The 21,552-nt window shown below is 35.7% G+C and overlaps 1 protein-coding gene across 2 annotated transcripts in view; it reads left to right on the plus strand.

Moving 5' to 3' along the window:
• The first annotated feature begins 665 nt into the window (after nt 1-665).
• LOC115410750 (paired box protein Pax-2a-like) overlaps nt 666-21,552 on the plus strand; it is a 77,400-nt gene continuing 56,513 nt past the window's right edge. Inside the window, exons 1-5 of one of the 2 annotated variants that reach the window (XM_030122531.1) lie at nt 666-1,221; nt 2,813-2,990; nt 3,368-3,565; nt 7,959-8,038; nt 9,253-9,372. In XM_030122531.1, coding sequence (XP_029978391.1) covers nt 1,179-1,221; nt 2,813-2,990; nt 3,368-3,565; nt 7,959-8,038; nt 9,253-9,372 — 619 coding nt within the window. In that variant the 5' untranslated portion in view covers nt 666-1,178. The remainder of the gene's footprint in view (nt 1,222-2,812; nt 2,991-3,367; nt 3,566-7,958; nt 8,039-9,252; nt 9,373-21,552) is intronic. The other variant, XM_030122532.1, reaches the window with a different exon arrangement.

A 21,552-nucleotide genomic window follows, 5' to 3' on the forward strand; every position in this document is an offset into this window, starting at 1 on the left:
TGAGGGTTCAGCTGCAATCATTACACTATCAGCTGGATGTGCACGAAGGTTAATACGTCTACTTATACACAGTCTGGCTTATACATCAGACGTTTTACGCATGAGATTTTAACCAGAAAAATGCGGTTATAAAATAATTTAGGCCTACTTGGCTTCCAGAAATATTGTAGATGATGAGAAAAAAAATGAGTAAATAGAAGAAAAATATACAAATAAATCGCGCTAAATCCCAGATGAGATGAAATCTGTGCGTATTTCCAAAAACAAGATGTAAATCCATGTAAGAAAAAATCAAAATAGAAATAAAAAATCTAAAAAAAATTAATCTGTTTCATTGATTCAAAACTTCCACAAGCGACCTTATAATTCAGAGCTGTTATAATGTCTAATAAACTCTAGTGTTTGTAGCTCCGAATCCATTCCTTATTTATCTCCCTCCCCTTCCTGTCGGTGTGTCAGACCCAAAGACCTCCTCATTTGGACCCCCGGTATTTTGCGTTGGCGAATCACAAAGTGTTGGCATCTATTGCCTTTGTCTGACAAGTCATCCATATAAGCAAAAAGGGGGGTCTGCAGAGGGGGGGGGGGGGGGGCGAAGGGGGTAAGAGAGGAGGGGAGGGTTGCAGCTTTTAGAACCACAGACACAGAGAGAGGCTTCATTCCCAGCCCAAAGATCCAGCCTTTACGCATCCAGAGCGAAAAGAGAAAAAAGCCGCTGCGCTTGTGCGTCCATGTTCCGACGCCGATTTTGACGCGTGAATCCAGGCCACCAGGATTGAGGAGATACCGGGCCCCGAACGTTGGACTTTATTAAAAAAAAAAATAAATAAAATACCGTGGTGTGTTCGCTGACATCCTGTGAGAATTCCACCTCTGGCGTTGAAAAAATACCGATAAACCCAGGTCGTATTCCAGAAACAATCCTTTCGGTCATGTTGCGCACCTGCCAGACCTCCGATCCAGGACTGGACTGTTAAAAAGAAAAAAGCAAGGCAACTTTTTTTTTTTTGGAAAAGAAGTTGCCATCACATCGGTTGTTGTTGTAGCTGGGGGTTGGAGGGGCAAACTAAGTCCCTCCATCGAGTAGAATCACCTTTTTTTTCTCTTCACATTTTCATCCTTGATAGGAAGGCGAAACGGCGACTTCAGTTGATTATCTGTCTTTCCTTTGCTATCCAATGGATATTCACTGCAAAGCAGACCCCTTTACAGCGATGCACCGTAAGTAGCACAACCTGAGTTTGCATGCCTCTGCAGCTCCGACACTAAAAAAAAATAATATCATTTTATATATATTTTTTTTTTTATTTCTTATTTCGCAAAGGCCTGCAGCGAAAACGCACAGCATCTTAAAAACAAGACGCTAAGAAACTGATCCTGCAAAAGCAAAACACAACAACACGAGGCTGATATATGTAGCGTCATAATATTTCACACCACAGCTTTAAATGTGCACAATCCAAGCTACTATAGTGCGCAAAAAAAAAAAAAAAAAATATTAGAAGTGACTGGGTGCACATACTGGTGCGGAATTTATGGTAAACAAAGAGCATGAGTTGGCAGGTACTCTGTAATTTACACGTGTATCACGGTGCAGGTTCCCGCGCACTGTGCGTGTTTTTTTTGTTTTTTGTTTTTTTTTAAGTCTAATAAGTCAGGACACATTACTTACACATCTATTATTCAGATTATCCCAAATAAAATAAAATAAAAAAAAAAAAAAACAACAGCTCTGTGATCCAACTTCAGGCCACGCACAGTGCGCTTCACGTGTAATTTGGCGAATGTGCATGAATAATTGATGCCCTGTTCGTTTACTAAATAATCTGTAATATGAGTAATCAAAGCTCGTTCAATTATTTAAAATTACCGTGCAGAGAAAATGAAGCAGCTGCAACTTAATAGCTGACAAGAGTCGTGAAGCTGCTAAGAATATATACATAACCTAAACGTTTTAACCTATGGAACCTATATTAGAATGATATTAAAACTGTATAATGAAATTAAACCCCAGTCATGAAGCAGGTGTAAAGCAAAAATAATGAAGAAGTTAATGAAAAGCATGTATCTTGTATGTAACTGATAAATTATATTAAAATAAAATAGATTATGCTTTAGAATTATTCCACTATACAGCTTATTTTTTTTTACAGAATTCTTTGCATTAGTTCATAATTAATATTTAAGTAATGCATTATGTTTTGGTAGATTTATGTGCTTGAGATAAAACACAACAAATAATACAACATATGAAATAAAAGATATATGTAATTATACATGAGCCAAATAAAATGTTAAATTCAAAAGGGAAACAGTAATGAGCTTTTTTTTTTTTTAAATTTATTGTGTTAAAATGAGTAAAAATAAAACATACATTGTCTTAAATCACACACTACAAAATCATCCTGCTCTTCTTTGTTTTCTTTTTTTTTCAGTTATGCTTATTAAATTTAATGTTTGGGTAATAGTTGATAATTGAGAGTAAATATGTAATTCATTGTGGTTAAAAATACTAAAACATGACCTAAATCACATAAATATATGGCGCTACAAACAATCTAGTGTGGCAAAAATATAATGACGATGAAATATAAAATAAAAATAATCAGAAATCTGAATAAAAAGCTGATATTTAATGAAAAATATTGGATAAACTGAGCTTTTTACAGCCTTTTACAACATGAGGATCCATCTGAGTCCTTATTTTGCTTCCTCTATAATTAAAATTAATAATTAAAAAAAAAAATACACATGCTCTGGGTCTATTTACGACTTTATGTAATGTTACGGTTGTGTGTGTGTGCTGCTGTTGTATCCCACGTAGGGCACGGAGGTGTGAACCAGCTTGGCGGGGTGTTTGTGAACGGCAGACCCCTCCCGGACGTGGTGAGGCAGCGGATAGTGGAACTGGCCCACCAGGGTGTCCGGCCCTGCGACATCTCCAGACAGCTGAGGGTCAGCCACGGATGCGTGAGCAAGATCCTGGGCAGGTGAGGCTCCAAAGGTCCGGCCCGCCCTGCGCACAGGTGGATCTGTGGATGGAGTGACGCACAGACGCACAGTGTTCAGCCCACTTTGGAACGGGTTTAATTTATATTTAGACGCAAAGATCAGGTTAATGTGCAGAAGGGGGACCATGTCGTATATTATGCAAGTATTATTCACATGAAAAAGAGGATTGTTTTTGATGTACTTTTACGCGTAATGGAAAACTTTGTCCTGTTTTTTTGGATTTTACGCATGGGATTGTGCGTCACATGCAACCACTTCAAAAAGTTTATTGTGTTTTAATTATCTCAACTTATTTGCACAATTCACCTGAAATGATGCACATGAATAATAGTTATTATGTATATTTTTTTTGCAGGTACTATGAGACTGGTAGCATCAAACCAGGGGTCATTGGTGGGTCTAAACCTAAAGTGGCCACGCCAAAGGTGGTGGAAAAAATAGCAGATTATAAAAGACAAAATCCCACTATGTTTGCGTGGGAGATCAGAGACAGGCTGCTGGCAGAAGGCATCTGCGACAACGACACCGTTCCCAGCGTTTCGTCAATTAACAGGTAGGAAAATGGAATCTATTCTGTGCCTTTGGAGAAAAAAAAAAAACAGATGAAATGTAGATATTTGGGTTTTCTTTGTTTTTATTAGTCTGAAATGTGTGTGGGTGTGTGTTATCACCGGGCAATAGGATGTGAGCAGTCTAATGAAGAGGGCCGGCAAGAGCGCAAATTGAAAATCATTTATCACGCACGGTTCTATTGTGGAGTGTATATCCGTGCTAAGCGCTTCGTGCGTCCGTGCACAAGCTTGAATCCATGTGTTTGACCAAGTTTGTGCGCTGGACGGTACGCCGAGACTGGCTGCCTGGTCTGAGGTCTCAGAGGTGCAATTCAATCTTTCACACCAAACTCCCTCAACAATCAGCAGTACATCCAGGACTGAGTGAATCTGTCGAGATGAAAACCGATCAATATTCGGTGACCAGATCCCGTGGCGCTATAAAGCAGGCCAATTTTCTTTAGCACATCTAATGTGTGGAGCTGAACAGGCTGCACACAGAGAGCAACACTGGCCTTTTTCTGCTTGCTTTTATTTTTAGTTTGTAGGAAATTGCTTGTAATTTGTTTTTATTTTATTTTATTTTTCTAATTTTTTAGGAATATCCATCATTTTTTTCTATTTATTCCTTCACAGTCGCTAGTGTCACCTTGGATTCAGCTTTTTTCATTATTATTTGCTGCTTATCAGTAAGGAATTATTACATTAGTGCAAAATTATATGTAAAACTGCACTTTCTAATGTGTGGAGCTGAACAGGCTGCACACAGAGAGCAACACTGGCCTTTTTCTGCTTGCTTTTATTATTAGTTTGTAGGAAATTGCTTGTAATTTTTTTTTTTTTTTTTTTTTTTAGGAATATCCATCATTTTTTTTCTATTTATTCCTTCACAGTCGCTAGTGTCACCTTGGATTCAGCTTTTTTTTCATTATTATTTGCTGCTTATCAGTAAGGAATTATTAAATTGGTGCAAAATTATGTGTAAAACTGCACTTTCTAATGTGTGGAGCTGAACAGGCTGCACACAGAGAGCAACACTGGCCTTTTTCTGCTTGGTTTTAGTTTTAGTTTGCAGGAAATTGCTTGTAATTTTTTTCTTTTTTCTTTTTTTAGGAATATTTCCATCATTTTTTTCTATTTATTCCTTCACAGTTGCTAGTGTCACCTTGAATTCAGCTTTTTTCAATATTATTTGCTGTTTATCAGTAAGAAATTATTACACTGATGTAAAACTGCACCTTTTTTTGTTGTAATTGTAACATTAATACACTCTCAGAGCCTCAGCAGAGCCATAATATTATGTTAATATGTTATAATGCTTAATAATATAGATAATCTGCCTGGGAAAAATGTCTATTTTTAGCCTTTAAAGTATGTCTTTAGGTTATTGCTTGTCATTATTTTTAGGTTTTATTTTTTTTTAAGAATATCTCCATTATTTTTTTCTATTTATTCCTTCACAGTCGCTAGTGTCGCCTTGGATTAAGCTTTTCTCAATATCATTTGCTGTTTATCTATAAGAAATTATTACACTGGTGTAAAACTGCATTTTTTTTGTTGTGATTGTAACATTAATACACTCTCAGAGTCTCAGCAGAGCCATAATATTATGTTAATATGTTATAATGCTTAATGACATAGCTAGTCTGCCTGGGAAAAATGTCTATTTTTAGCCTTAAAGTATGTCTTTAGGTTATTGCTTGTAATTTTTTTTTAAATTTTTAACTTTTTTTTAGGCATATCTCCATTATTTTTTCCTATTTATTCCTTCGCACTCACTAGTGTCGCCTTGGATTAAGCTTTTTTCATTATTATTTGCTGCTTATCAGTAAGGAATTATTACACTGGTGCAAAATTATGTGTAAAACTGCACCTTTTTTGTTGTGATTGTAACATTAACACACTCTCAGAGCCTGAGCAGAGCTATAATAGTATGTTAATATATTATAATGCTTAATAATATGGATAATCTGCCTGGGAAAAATGTCTATTTTTAGTCTTTAAAGTATGTCTTTAGGTTATACCGCTTTCATTCTTCCTAAAGAAATTCGTAAACATGAGTATAGTTTGACAATAGCAGCTACAGGAGGACCCAGGACGCCACCCCCCACCCCTCTTAAACCCCCACCACCACCACCACCACCACCACCAGAGATCCCTGGTGATGAACTTTGGTTAAGAGGCACTGTTCCATAGAGCCAGCATCAGCATTACATTTTAATGAGCTGATGGGAGAGCATGGACAGCTCCACACAAGACATCTTTTAAATAGAGAAAGGCTGAAGAAAATTCATTTCATGGTTCGTGGTTGCTTAAAAAGCCCCATTTAAGGAGGCTCAGACACATGTATGTGATAAATTCAAAATGTACATTAATATCATTAAAAGACCCCTATAAAGTTTTTCAATTCCAATTAAGGCTTTCTATTTTGGGCTGTGGGAGCCTTATGTGTCTTTGTTTATGTGGGAAATTAAATTGTGAATACAAAGAAGTGTAATTCTATCAGCCAATATGTGAGAGCTACTTTGAATTTCTATTATGGCTTAATGCTGAATATTTCCCTTTTGTGGCGCGAAAGAAATGTGAGATTTCTGTGTGTTTTCATCCACAGCACACACAATGGAGCGCCCACACGAGGCGATGCAAACACAGCTTTGGTTTTAGCAAAATATTTCAATGCATGTTTGTTTTTGTTTGTTTTTTTAAAAAAAAAAGGAGCGCTCCACAATATATTAAAAAAAAAAAAAAAATCTAAATGAAAGTGTAGCTCAACTTTAGACACAGCAGGAGATGTTTTCGCTGGATGCTTAACCAGTTAAGACAATTTAAGAAGGGCAAAACACTGCAGCCTCAGTGTTTCCACTTGGATGGCTCTGAGTGGGGCCAGTCGTGGGTTTCTGTGGCAGACAGTCTGACCTCAGGACTGTTGACAAAAGAGGATGCTCTATTTAAACACCTTTCCCCTGCATGCATTATTAAATGCTACAGAGATAGTGTTGTACTACGAGTGTGAGCCACCACAAGGTATTACCACAAGTAACGTTACCCTGCTGGTAAGGCAAAAAAAAAAAAAAAAAAAAGGTTCTCAATGGCGCGGCTCAATAGTATTGATTCAGAAGTAAAGCAATTTTAATATTTCTTCAGGGGATTTTCAGCAACAGCCAGGTCATTAATTCATTCTCCCAAATTGCTTATTCAATATCAAGAACATGGATACCAAATAAAGTCTTTGAATTTATGTAGCACACACAAGTCAAGGGGTCGAATAACTGTTATGGAGAGAAGTGAAAAAAATTAAAACATCAATACATACTCCCTGGAAAGTCTTGTTGTTGGCTTTGCCTGTAAGAAGATTTTTTTTTTTTTTTTTTTTTTTTTTTTTATTGTTGACAGTGTTGGATATAATCCTCCAAAGCCTTCTGGCACCTACAGGAACATCAATAACCAGATGATCTGGTGCATTTCTAGGTAATATGGAGAAGGAAAATATGAGGAGAGTGCAGTTTTATGTGGACGAGACAGCGAAGAAGAGCTAAAAAAAAAAAAAAAAAAAAGGTGAAAGGAACAGGAAGCTTTGGCCGACCCCTCTTCTGCTTCTTCTTGTTCTAAAATAGCTCCGGTGGCATACATGATGAATAGTTTTAAAGTTTACAAATTATTGTGACAGCTCCCTTTTCTCCCCAAGTGCCATTCAGATTAAAGGAATCTAATGCTGGCGTAAGCTTGTGCAAGGCAATAAGGAACTATTGCTTTCCTGTCACATATAATTTATAGCTTTCTATTTGCATCTGTTTGCCCGTGTGACTAATCCCCAACTTTTTCTCCCCAAGCCCCGATCAATACAACCTCATCCGCATTGGCACATGGGGACTGCCGGTCCTACAGAGATGTTTGATCTGGGAAGCAAAAAAAAAAAAAAGAAGGGGGCTGGCGGAGGTCCGATGGGCCCCCTGTGTGAAGCCCCCCTCCACAGTGGGAGAGAAGAGGCGATCAGAGCAGAGCAGAACAGAGCAAGGGGGGTGGGGGGGGGGTGGGGGGGCTGATTAGTGCAGGCCAGGTAGAGTCAGTGAAGCTGATCATTGAGGTGAATTGATGTGATTTCATGCTTTGTTTGCAAGATCACTCAGACCAAAAGTGCAATGAAGACTTTTCTCCCAGACCTCACCTTAAAGGTAGAGCCCGCCAACCACCGGCCAAGCCAGGCCAGACCAGACCAGGCCAGACACCCCCACCCCCCCCACCCCCTCCTTTCTCTCTCATATGTTTGATATCTTAATAATCACGCTCTCTCTCCAGGCGGTGGTTGACGCCTAAAGCCTCCACAGGACCTGCTGTCTGTATTTCCGTCCACCCGTCTGTCTGTCCGTTACATCTGATTTTCTTTTGTTTATCCAGGATCATCCGAACAAAAGTCCAGCAGCCTTTCCATCCATCTCCAGACGGGTCATCCCTGTCGACGCCGGGTCATACCATAGGTAAAACAGCAACTTGCAAACTATTTTTACTATTTATTATAAGTCTAAGCTTTTTATAAAGTCCTTGCAAATTCTTTTTGTGCAGCAAAATTCTCAAACTCTGAAATTTTGCCTTTCAGTGATGGAATGTGAGGTGCTTGTGTTGTGTGTTTTCCATTTTATGGAGCTTTTATGTAGATATTACTGTACTGTATTTATTTGACACATGCACTTACGTGTCAGTTTTTAAAGATTTGATAAATACTGTATGCTTATATGATATAATGCAGCACTGAACTGTCTACAGTGGCAGATATGTATTTAAAATTAGTTCAATTTCCCATGAATTACAACATTTAATAGTTTCTAACATGTATTTGTTAGTCATAAAAGCAAAATAATATAACACAAACATTTCTGAGTAAAAAAACTACTGTTACTTTTGATATTAAAGTACATTTTCCTTGTAGTTTTCATGCACTTTAATTTATTTAATTAACATTTTGAGCTCGGGATGTTTAGCTCAAATGTTGTTTAGCTCAATTTCCCATGAATTACAACATTTAATAGTTTCTAACATGTATTTGTTAGTCATAAAAGCAAATAATGTGACATGAACATTTCTGAGTAAACTACCATTACTTTTGATATTAAAGTACATTTTCCTTGTAGTTTTCATGCACTTTAATTTATTTAATTAACATTTTAAGTTAAGGATGTTTAGCTCAAATGTTGTTTACCTCCATTTTCCATGAATTACAACATTTAATAGTTTCTAACATGTATTTGTCAATCATAAAAGCAAAATAATATAACATGAACATTTCTGAGTAAAAAAAACTACTGTTACTTTTGATATTAAAGTACATTTCCCTTCTATTTGTCATGCACTTTAATTTATTTTAGTAACATTTTGAGCTCAGGATGTTTTATTCACCGTTCTGCAAAAATGATCACTTATACTTTTTGTACTTTAAATGTGATGTGATGTTAATACCGACATATTTCTACGTAACATTAGAGTATTTTTACACTGTGCTATTCCTACTTTTACATCACATCTAAGTACTTGTTCCACCTCTACCTAATTGTGGTTAAACAGATGAATAATTCAGCTGTTCACCAGAGACAGACTCATACAGAATCTGATTTTGATCGTTTTAGTCTACTTAGGAGGAAACTAAAAGGTCAAACTGCATGTTAAACGGCTAATTGCATTTGTTTCTTTATCTCAGTACCAAGCACAGCCTCTCCGCCTGTAACTAGCGCCTCCAATGACCCTGCTGGGTCTTACTCCATTAACGGGATTCTGGGTATTCCCCGATCCAACGGTGAAAAGAGGAAAAGAGATGAAGGTAAGAGAAAGTTTTCTATTTGAGTATCTTGCAGTAGATGTCTAAAAAAAAAAAAAAAAAAAAAAAAAAGACAGAGAAGAGAAGAAGAAGAAAAAAAAAATCCAAGAAAGTAAATGGCATTTTATGCTATAAAACCCACTTTGCTGATCTTGCAATTACAGCATTAAAACTGCTTCTGTTCCAGTAGATGACCCTTATAAAACACCTAAGTCTGAACTCTGTTACACCGCTGTGTCAATCTGCCAAGGAGTCTTTTGATTTGAAGACACGACCTCCGCTGTTGTCTCCTGCAATTAATCTTTATGGAAGTGATTAAAGGGCTTTAGATAATTACATGTCAAGATGATGTAGCCAACCACCCAGGTCAGTCAAGAAAAGAAAGCCTGCTGTAGCTCTGTGCTCTGTGGAAGGGCTTTTCTTTCCCTCAGCAAAAGTGCCTCCCCTTCTGCTGCTGAAGAAGTGGATATAAGGGGGCCTGAGGCGATATAGATTATTGGTTCTGTAAGCAATAGGCTTCCTTAATGTCACTACATAAGTAGCTGATGAGAATAGCTAAACAGATGCACTTGCAGCCCCTTGCCATGTTACAAAGGCGTGCATGGCTATGGAGGGATGATGTGGCTGCTGGTAGAAAAAAAAAAAAAAAGGGGGCAGTTATCTCAAACAGGGTGGGGAATGAGTGCCTTATTTCTGCCGTGCTCTGGAATGAGAGCTAATCAGAGCACGGCAGCAGTTTACATAGCGTCTTCTTTGTTCTGGCGTTTGTTGAGAAGCGCAGGGGTTTGCGGGATATTGAGTGGAATTGATGTTTTATGTGCGTGCGAGGAGGGAGGGATGACTAATGACCTGTCAGAGGTAGATTTCCTGGCAAAGATATAAAAACCAGCATGACGTGGACATGGCAAATGACATAATCAAGTCTTTCCCTGTAAGAGATGCAATCGCGGAGGCATAATGCAAACGTCTGGTATTTTCAAGGGTTCATTTTCAGTCGTTCGAGGACCTCTCATATTAGCCGGGGTGTAATGTCTAGTCACTGAATGATAGAATGCACACATTTCTATGCAGATTGCTACTGAAGGGCAAAGAGGTATTAAAGGGCATGAAGAGGAATAAGGTATGTGTGTGCGAGAAGGAGAGCTGGCCTGTTTTGTGGAGGTCTTCCAGGTGACAGCGCCGTGTTTCTATGGCTATTCAGTCTCAAATGATTCCCCTGATGTGCTGCCATTTCTGTGATTTAGGTGCTCGGCCAGCATTACGATGAAAGAGAAGAAAGCTGTGTGTGGGTGTGTGTGCTCTAATGTGTGTTTGCGTCGGTGTAGGGATGACAGGAGGAGGAGGGGGGGAGGGGGTAGGGATGGTGGTGGCAGTGGGAGGGGGCTGCTGTGGTTCTTATATATACTCTCTGAACCTCCCTGGCCGGCTGGTGCCTACCTGGAACCACAGGGTCAGGGATACTTTATCTTTCCAAAACATAAACCTCAGGCCTTGGCCGCACACACACACACACACACACATATACACACACACACATATATATATACACACACCTACACACACACATGCACGCAGCATCAAAAGCAATGTCTTGCCTGCAGCCACAGTTTGCAAGAATAGTATATTACATACAACGTTACCCTGTAGACACTATTTTCCTGTAGCTGTCTTCTCTTAAGGTGCACCTTAGCAAAGAAGGAAAAAAAAAAAAAAGGGTGAATTTTAACATTTCCCAACCTGGTTTTGGAGTTTGTCTGAGAAAAAAAAAAGGGTCACAGATACCACTCTGTCCTCTGTGTTCTGAGCAATATATGAAGAAACTATTTTGGTGTGAAGTCGGTGCAGGAATATTTCACAAGGACGACACCGATGACTGCTTTTACTGTCAAGGCTGCTGCTTAAACCCAAGTACATCCCATGCTTTTATAATATAACACACGGTATGTCATATTTTATTTTACTCATGTCTCTTTATTTGAAATGATCTCCATTGGCAGCTATATATCAAATATTGGCTTAAAATTATATAAAATATGCCAAAAAAAACCCAAATATTAGAAAAAATTGATTATGACAAGCATATAAATGCAGAAAATAAAACCAAAAAAAGCAGTTAAAGCAGGTACAGATAGAAGATGAGGGGCCAGATTTGCAATTTTTATCATGATGCTTAAAAACTTGCATGATATAGAACTGGAATCAGAAAAAAAATACAGTGGATTTGCAGTGAAAGTCAATCATTTGATATTTGATAGGGGTGATAAACTTGACAGTGTCCAATATAGGGACAGGCCTGATCAATTAGTGGATTCAATACTTGATTAGTGATTAAATAAATGAATATAAAACTGTTCCGTTTGACCACTTTATATCTGATTGGTTACAAATTGCAAGCAATATCCTGTCAACTGTGAATGAGAAAAGAACAGTTGCTTTTTAACTAAATAATTAATAATCCTTTTACGTCAGTGTGAAATTGTCTGAACTGTGTTGGCTTGTTTTGGACCTATTTTAGATTTTTTTTTTTTTTTTTTTTTTTTTTTTTTTACTACAAAGTCATATCTGTTCTAAGTATTGGTTATTGATCATTAAGTTGTTATTGGTCATGAACATACCTTGGTCGAACTCTAGTCCAAAGTATGTCATATTCAACATTTTAAAAAGAATCAAATTTGTGTTAAAAGAAGCAGATTTAGACATATAATATGTGTTTATGAGTTATAGTTACAGTAATTTCTTGCTTTAAAACGGGGAAATAATGACCACAAAGGCATTTCAACTAAGTTCTATGTTGGAGTTACACTAAAATGTGATGCCATGTTTTTCATTTTTGACTCCTTATAGTGGTTATCGTTCTCCTTCATAACCAATAATTGGAATTTATTTTATTTCTCACAAAAATACTTTTCCAAATACTGTCATTTGTTGCCCAAAACATGCAGAAAACCCCATGTAAAGTCACTTCTTCTTCTAAAATTACATCTGAAAACAAAGACTTACGAGTAAAGAAACATGCTAATGTTGCCGCCCTTCATGCTGTTTTACAGTCGCTTTGGTTTGAGGTGAAATGTGTGTCTCAGTATTGCCTTGTTTACTGTTTTAAAAGTGTTTTGCATCACTCAGTAGGCTGTAGTCTATAGTCAGTTAATGCTATGGATTATTAATTTTAAAAGGAATCAAATTTGTGTAAAAAGAGCTGGGTTCAGACATAGTAATTTGTGGTTATGAGTTACAGTTGCAGTTCTTGGTTTAAAACAGGGAAAAAAGGACCACAAAGGCATTTCAACTAAGTTCTGTGTTGGAGTTGGAGCAATGTTTTTCATTTTTGACTCCTTATAGTGGTTATCGTTCTCCTTCATAACCAATAATTGGAATTTAGATTATTTCTCACAAAGACACATTTCTAAATATTGTCATTTGTTGCACAAAACATGCAGAAAACCCCATGTAAAGTCACTTCTTCTTCTAAAATTACATCTGAAAACAAAGAATTGTGAGTAAAGAAACATGCTAATGTTGCCGCCCTTCGTGCTGTTTTACAGTCGCTTCGTTTGAGGTGAAATGTGCATCTCAGTATTGCCTTGTTTACTGTTCAAAAGTGTTTTGTATCACTCAGTAGGCTGTAGTCTATAGTCAGTTAATGCTATGGATTATTAATTTTAAAGGGAATCAAAGGACCAGATTTAGACATGTGGTTACGAGTTAGAGTTGCAGTTCTTGCTTTAAAACGGGGAAAAAATGACCACAAAGGCCTTTCAACTAAGTTCTGTGTTGGAGTTGGAGCAATGTTTTTCATTTTTGACTCCTTATAGTGGTTATCGTTCTCCTTCATAACCAACAATTGGAATTTAGATTATTTCTCACAAAGACACATTTCTAAATATTGTCATTTGTTGCCCAAAACGTGCAGAAAACCCCATGTAAAGTCACTTCTTCTTCTAAAATTACATCTGAAAACAAAGAATTGTGAGTAAAGAAACATGCTAATGTTGCCGCCCTTCGTGCTGTTTTACAGTCTCTTTGTTTGAGGTGAAATGTGCGTCTCAGTATTGCCTTGTTTACTGTTTTAAAAGTGTTTTGCATCACTCAGTAGGCTGTAGTCTATAGTCAGTTAAAGCTTGGATTATTTATTTTAAAAGGAATCAAATTGTCTAAAAAGATCTGGATGTAGACATAGTAATATGTGGTTACGAGTTACAGTTAAATGGGGAAATTTCAATTAAGTTCTGTGTTGGAGTTACACTAAAATGTGATGCCATGTTTTTCATTTTTGACTCCTTATAGTGGTTATCGTCCTCCTTTATTACCAATAATTGGAATTTAGTTTATTTCTTGCAAAAACAAATTTCCAAATACTGTCATTTGTTGCCTGAAACATGCAGAAAACCCCATGTAAAGTCACTTCTTCTTCTAAAATTACATCTGAAAACAAACAAATTGTGAGTAAAGAAACATGCTAATGTGGCTGTCAGTTAATACTTGGATTATTAATTTTAAAAGGAATCAAATTTGTGTAAAAAGAGCTGGGTTCAGACATAGTAATATGTGGTTATGAGTTACAGTTGCAGTTCTTGGTTTAAAACAGGTAAAAAATGACCACAAAGGCATTTCAACTAAGTTCTGTGTTGGAGGTACACTAAAATGTGACGCCATGTTTTTCATTTTCGACTCCTTATAGTGGTTATCGTTCTCCTTCATAATCAATAATTGGACTTTAGTTTCCAAATACTGTCATTTGTTGCACAAAACATGCAGAAAACTGCATGTAAAGTCACTTGCAGGTCTGTTAATGTCTTCTAAAGTTACATCTGAAAACAAAGAATTGTGAGTAAAGAAACATGCTAATGTGGCCGCCCTTCGTGCTGTTTTACAGTCGCTTTGTTTGAGGTGAAATGTGCGTCTCAGTATTGCCTTGTTTACTGTTTTAAAAGTGTTTTGTATCACTCAGTAGGCTGTAGTCTATAGTCAGTTAATGCTGTGGATTATTAATTTTAAAAAGAATCAAAGAACCAGATTTAGACATGTGGTTACGAGTTAGAGTTGCAGTTCTTGCTTTAAAACGGGGAAAAAATGACCACAAAGGCCTTTCAACTAAGTTCTGTGTTGGAGTTACACTAAAATGTGATGCCATGTTTTTCATTTTTGACTCTTTATAGTGGTTATCGTTCTCCTTCATAATCAATAATTGGAATTTAGTTTCCAAATATTGTCATTTGTTGCCCAAAGCATGCAGAAAACCCCATGTAAAGTCACTTCTTCTAAAATTATATCTGAAAACAAAGAATTGTGAGTAAAGAAACACGCTAACGTTGCCATCAGTTAATGCTTGGATTATTCATTTTAAAAGGAATCAAATTTGTGTAAAAAGAACTGGATTCAGACATAGTAATATGTGGTGTGAGTTACAGTTGCAGTTCTTGGTTTAAAACAGGGAAAAAATGACCACAAAGGCATTTCAACTAAGTTCTGTGTTGGAGTTACACAAAAATGTGATGCCATGTTTTTCATTTTCGACTCCTTATAGTGGTTATCGTTCTCCTTCATAACCAATAATTGGAATTTAGTTTCCAAATACTGTCATTTGTTGCCCAAAACACGCAGAAAACCCCATGTAAAGTCACTTGCAGGTCTGTTAATGTCTTCTAAAATTACATCTGAAAACAAAGAATTGTGAGTAAAGAAACATGCTGATGTGGCCGATAAAAAGAATCAAATTTGTGCAAAAAGAACCAGATTTAGACATGTGGTTATGAGTTACAGTTGCAGTTCTTGCTTTAAAACAGGGAAAAAATGACCACAAAGGCATTTCAACTAAGTTCTGTGTTGGAGTTGGAGCCATGTTTTTCATTTTTGACTCCTTATAGTGGTTATTGTTCTCCTTCATAACCAATAATTGGAATTTAGATTATTTCTCACAAAAACACAGTTCTAAATATTGTCATTTGTTGCACAAAACATGCAGAAAACCCCATGAAAAGTCACTTGCAGGTCTGTTAATGTTTTCTAAAATTACATCTGAAAACAAAGAATTGTGGGTAAAGAAACATGCTAATGTTGCCGCCCTTCGTGCTGTTTTACAGTCGCTTTTGTTTGAGGTGAAATGTGCATCTCAGTATTGCCTTGTTTGCTGTTCAAAAGTGTTTTGCATCACTCAGTAGGCTGTAGTCTATAGTCAGTTAATGCTTGGATTAAATTTCCCCACAGCACAGTGGCTTGCCTGAGCCCTATTTAACTTGGTAAGCCTCATGATGATTATGGCACAAGCAGTCATTATCAAGGGTTGAAAACATGAGCAAAAATGAGCGAAGGAAAAAGGGAAAGAAGAAGGAGGAGGAGGAGGAGGGGAGGCGGCGGCGTGCAGCACATGCTCCGGTGAAATGGATTGGCTGTGCAGCTCAGAGTATTTGTTTTAGGCAGCGGCGGTGGCCCTCTGCCAAGCAGCCAGACAGCTCCTAACTTTCCAAGTCAGCAGTGCCCTTAAAAAAAGGTCCCCATTACAGGCGGGATGTAGAGATAATGTAGTGTGACACACGTTATGTACACTGGGTCTCGGCGAGAGGAGCTTCAGGGACACAGGTGTCATAAGACCCATTAATCTGCTATTGTCACGTGTTATTGCAAATTAAAAGTAGCATGTTACACTTGGCAGCCATTGTTGCCAATGGAGTGGGTTATGGGGGTGGGGTTGAGAAGGAAAAGAGGGGAGGAGGAGGAGGAGGGGGAGGAAGAGCGAAGGAGGGTCTTTGGTGACCACGGCTGTCCACGCGTTTTACAAAGTGACATATATTAGAATTTGCAATTCTGCAGAGAAAAGCTATTACCTCACAGATTAACATCCAAGTACCTCATCCCCACTCCCCCCCGTCAGCCTCCCACCCCCCAAGTCAGCCTCCGATCCCAACTCTCCACCCCCATTGCGTCTGACACCGTAGGGCTCGTAAAAGACAAAGGGAAAAAAAAAGGAAGCAGGTATTATTTGTGCTTTACCTTTATATTGGTCTGTTTATGGAGTTTTGAAGTTTCACTGTCACAAACATCTGAGCTCTTTGGATTTTCTAAAAGTTGAATATCTTTAAAAGACTCATTTGACCAAAACTCCATTGTGTATTTTCTGTTTTCTGTAAATATAATACAATAAAAGGCCTCTATCTTTTTAATTTTTTAATTATATACTAGAAAAGTATGTTTGATTTTATGCAAAGTACACTTTCCTTATCCATGTCATACTTTTTACATGCAACAATCACCACAAAATATATACATATATATATATATATATATATATATATATATATATATATATATATATATATATATATATATATATATATATATATATATATATATTATGTAAAATGTATGTATCAGGGAATCACTGATATATGGATTGCATAAATTAATAGCAACTTGACCAGAAACATTCCAATATTTAAAATTTTTGTGTTTGTAGAAAGCCTCTATATAGCATCATAAAAAGATTGTAGTTTGTTCTAAACATGGTAAGTCATTTTATTTTACTTTTTATCATTTTTTCCAAACGTTTTCTGTTTAAATCCAAGCCTTAAAGTGCTGTCAGTGAAACCAAACTGTAAAAAATATAAAATGCATATATAAACAACAGATAAGAACCGTAAAAAGTGATTAACACATACTGAAAAATGCTGACAGAAATATATTTTTCATTCTAAAAAAATTTTAAATATGAATGTTTTGCAGAAACATATATTGTCTAGTTTTTATTCTAGCAAAGGAGCTAATCCAAACTTTGTTCATGTTTGAAAAGTAGAGCATTTTTAAGCCGCTTCTGATCATTTTTATGTCTATAATGATCATATTCTGTGTGACGTTCACTCTCCATGCACTATGTAGAACAAGAATCACAGAAATGACAGAAATATTGCTAATATTGCTGTAAAAAGTGTGAATCGCAGTAGAAGAAATTAACTATAAGAGCTAAAAATTCACTATTTAATCAGCAAGCATTATATATCATGGTATTGCATAGCTGTATTTGAAAATATGGTTATTATTTTTGGATTAATACACAGAAAATGTAAGGATAAAGCTTCTATATAGCATCATAAAAGGACTGTAGTTTGTTCTAAATATTCATAAACAACATAGTAAGTCATTTTATTTAACTTTTTTATTATTTTTCCAAACTTTTTCTGTTTTAATCCAAGTCTTAAAGTGCTGTCGGTGAAACCAAACCATAAAAAAAATATAAAATGCATATATAAACAACAGAAAAGAACCATAAAAAGTGGTAAACACATACTGAAAAATGTTGATGTAAGTATATTTTTCATCCAAAAAAAAGTTAAATATCAATATTTTGCAGAAACATATATTGTCTTTTTTTATTCTAGCAAAGGGGCTCATCCAAACTATGTTCATGTATCAAAAGTAGAGCAGTTTTGAGCTGATTCTGCTCATTTTTATGTCTATAATGACCCCGTTCTGTGTCACGTTCACTCTCCGTGCACTATGTAGAACAAGCATCACAGAAATGACAGAAATATTACAAATATTGCTGTAAAAAGTGTGAATCGCAGTAAAAAAAAAAAAAAAACTACAAGAGCTAAAAATTAACTATTTTATCTGCACTCATTATATATCATTGTATTGCATAGTTTTATTTGCAAATATTGTTATAGTTTTTGGATTAATACACAGAAAATGCACAAAAAAAAAAAAAGTATCTATATAAATAATATTGACAGCTGCATCCTTCTCACTGCCGGAACAGAAGAATCAAATAAAAGTTCTATCTGATGCTTAAATACAGGTGTTATTGTTCACCTTCTTGTTATTAGTGAACGTTTGAGAATGGACCCGTGTCTGTGAAGAACATGCAGCGTCTATTGCTAAATTCACAAAGTGTGTCCAGTCTTTCAAAGTCCTATCACTCATCTTTTCAGAATCGCTCACAAACTGCACAATCAGAACCCGTAGGTGATTCTTAATTTCAACTATTCGGATCGCTTTCTGCTTTGTGTCGGCCTTTCTTCTTGATTTATGAGAGAAATACTGAGAGAGAAATTTCATGATAAGATGATCATCATATATTTCAAAAGCCAACAACAATAGCCAGTGGCAGTCAGAATGGATGTGATTCTGTGCTTCACTAGCTGTTGAATTAATTATTTCTCGTCTCTGAGCGTCATGAGGACTGAACCGTGAGGAGAGATGAGTGATGGAGCGCTTCGTCGTCACACCCTGCGCTGTGTCTCAGCATCTGTTTTGGGGGAGAGGAAGAATCAACACAGGAACTCAGAGCGCAACAAAGTGTCAAGAGCAGCCTCCAAATTAGGTTAATAAAGTCTTTAAAAGTGAGGCAGATTAATGCTACAGTAAGCACCGCTGGATGCAAAACAGGAACGGGCAAACAACTTACAGTAATGAACAATAAAATGAATTATTTAGCAAAGAAAACAGCAATAATTTGGCTAAATAAGTAGGAAAAAGTGAAGAAATGACAACAAAAGCTTAAAGAAACATGTTTTCAGATTGACTTTATCATAAGATCAAAGATATTTGGTTCTCGCTGATTGAAATATTGAAAGATTTTGCAAAGAGACGAGCAGTTTAGTCAGAAAATTTATACAAAAATGTCCAAAAAAGTGGAATTTTCAAGCTGACTTTATCAAGCAACTAAAGATTCTATTTACAATTATTAGAAATTCTTCAAAAAAAATCAAATTTATCAATATATTGATTCATTTTTCAAAGAAAAGAGCAATGATTTAGTCAAAAAAGTAATTGAAGTAGTAAAAAATCATAATGAAAGCTGAAAGAAACATGTTTCAAATTGGCTTTATTATATGATCAAAGATATTTGTTTCTCACTGATTGAAACGCTGATTGATTTTGCAAAGAGACAAGCAGTTTAGTCAATAAGTAAGAAAATTCATACAAAAATGTCTAAATTTTCCAGCTGACTTTATCATGCAACTAAACTATTCAGTTTACAGTTATTAGAAATTCTTTAAAAAAAAAAAAAAAAAGCATCATTTATTGATATATTGATTCATTTTCCAAAGAAAAGAGCAATAAATTAGTCAAAAAAGTAATTGAAGTAGTAAAAAATCATAATGAAAGCTTTAAGAAAGATGTTTTCAAATTGACTTTATTATATGATCAAAGATATTTAGTTCTCACTGATTGGAACGCTGATTGATTTTGCAAAGAGTCGAGCAGTTTAGTCAACAAGTAAGAAAATTCATACAAAAATGTCCAAAAAAGCATAATTTCAAGCTGACTTTATCGTGCAACTAAACTATTCAGTTTATAATTATTAGACATTCTTAAAAAAAGCAACATTTATTTATATATTGATTCATTTTCCACAGAAAAGAACAAAGATTTAGTCAAAAAAGTAATTGAAGTAGTAAAAAATCATAATGAAAGCTTTAAGAAACATGTTTTCAAATTGACTTTATTATATGATCAAAGATATTTAGTTCTCACTGATTGAAACATTGATTGATTTTGCAAAGAGTCGAGCAGTTTAGTCAACAAGTAAGAAAATTCATACAAAAATGTCTAAATTTTCAAGCTGACTCTGGCATGTAATTAAACTATTCTGTCTACAATTATTAGAAATTCTTAAAAAAGCAAAATTTATTAATATATTGGTTCATTTTCCAAAGAAAAGAGCAGTGTTTTAGTCAAAAAAGTAACTGAAGTAGTAAAAAATCATACTGAAAGCTTTAAGAAACATGTTTTCAAATAGTCCGACCAAAGATATTCAGTTTCCAATGATCTGTATTGTATATTGATTTATTTTGTAAAGGAAAAAAACAATAATTTAGTCAAAACTTAAGAAAAGTAGTGCAAAAAAAAATGCCCTAACAAGATTTAAAAAAGCTTAAAGAAACAAAATTGACATTCAGACTAAAGATATTGGGTTCAAAATAATATGAAATACTTAAAAAAACAACAATGAGTAACACTGTGATTCATTTTGTATGAAAAAAGTAATAATTTAGTATAAAAAATGAGATAAGAGGCAGAAAATGAGTTTACAATTCAGTTTACAATGATTAATATATTGATTTTTTTTTGCATAGGAAAAATTTTTGCCAAAAAAATAGTCAAAAAACATTGTAAAAGATTAGAAAAAAAAGTTACATTTTCAAGTTCACTTTATTATATAACCAGAGCTTTTGAGTTTATAATGGTATGAAATGAATAAATTGATTAATTGTTGCAAAGAAAACAACAATCACTTAGTCAAGAAGCTGCAAAAGTAATAAAAAATTACAATAAAGCAACACTTTCATGTTGACTTTATTATTAAAGCAATAAATAACAGTTCATGATATGAAACTGTTTTTAAAAAAAAACAACAAAGATTAACATGTTGATTCATTTTGGAAAGAAAAGAGTTATCATTTAGTAGAAAAAAATACTAAAAGTAGTAAAATGTATAAATAAAAGCTGTAAACAAACATGGTTTTTAGATGAGTTCAATATATATTGAACTTTTGCAGATATTAATTGAGGAAAAATGCAACTTTACAGGAATCTAAATGTTTATCCGGCGTGGCCACAGCAGAATTTTACTCTTAATTGACTAATTGCGCGAACATTAATTGCCGTTCTTTCGACGGCTCGCGGAACGTCAACCATTCACATGACAGTATTTCATATTTGTTTACATAATCAAAACATCCAATTAGAAAAAAATGCAACTGAGTTCATCCAATTTGTTGTAAATGAGTTTTAATTTGATTTCATTTAGCCACGAATTGAACCAGGCTGGAAATTATGGAGGTGTGTTATTGTGAAATACATAACAATGCGTTCAGGGGATGGCGGTGTATATATGTTGACATGTTATTTAAACACAGAGCAGACTGGAGGGGTGGGGGGGGTGCAGGGAATGGGGGGGGCTCATTCATCTCACATGACCTTAAGGTGCTAACTTACATCCCTTCGCCTCCGGAAAACTCTAATTTCATAACCTGGACGAGCTTTAACTTGTATTTAACTATTCTTTAAACTGTGCTTTCAGACAGACTCGCTCTGAATTTTACATTTGGGAAAGAAAACGCTAAAAAAAACATCAGCGGCGACAGTCACTCAGTCACTCAGACTCAATCCCGAGTCCCAGAGTTGTGTCGGCCGAACCTCCTGCTAGGGGTCGTGACCTCTGGGTGCCAAACCCGCAGAGAGGAG

The sequence above is a fragment of the Sphaeramia orbicularis genome, chromosome 19 (genome assembly GCF_902148855.1).
Source record: "Sphaeramia orbicularis chromosome 19, fSphaOr1.1, whole genome shotgun sequence".
In the NCBI taxonomy this organism is placed as follows: domain Eukaryota; kingdom Metazoa; phylum Chordata; class Actinopteri; order Kurtiformes; family Apogonidae; genus Sphaeramia; species Sphaeramia orbicularis.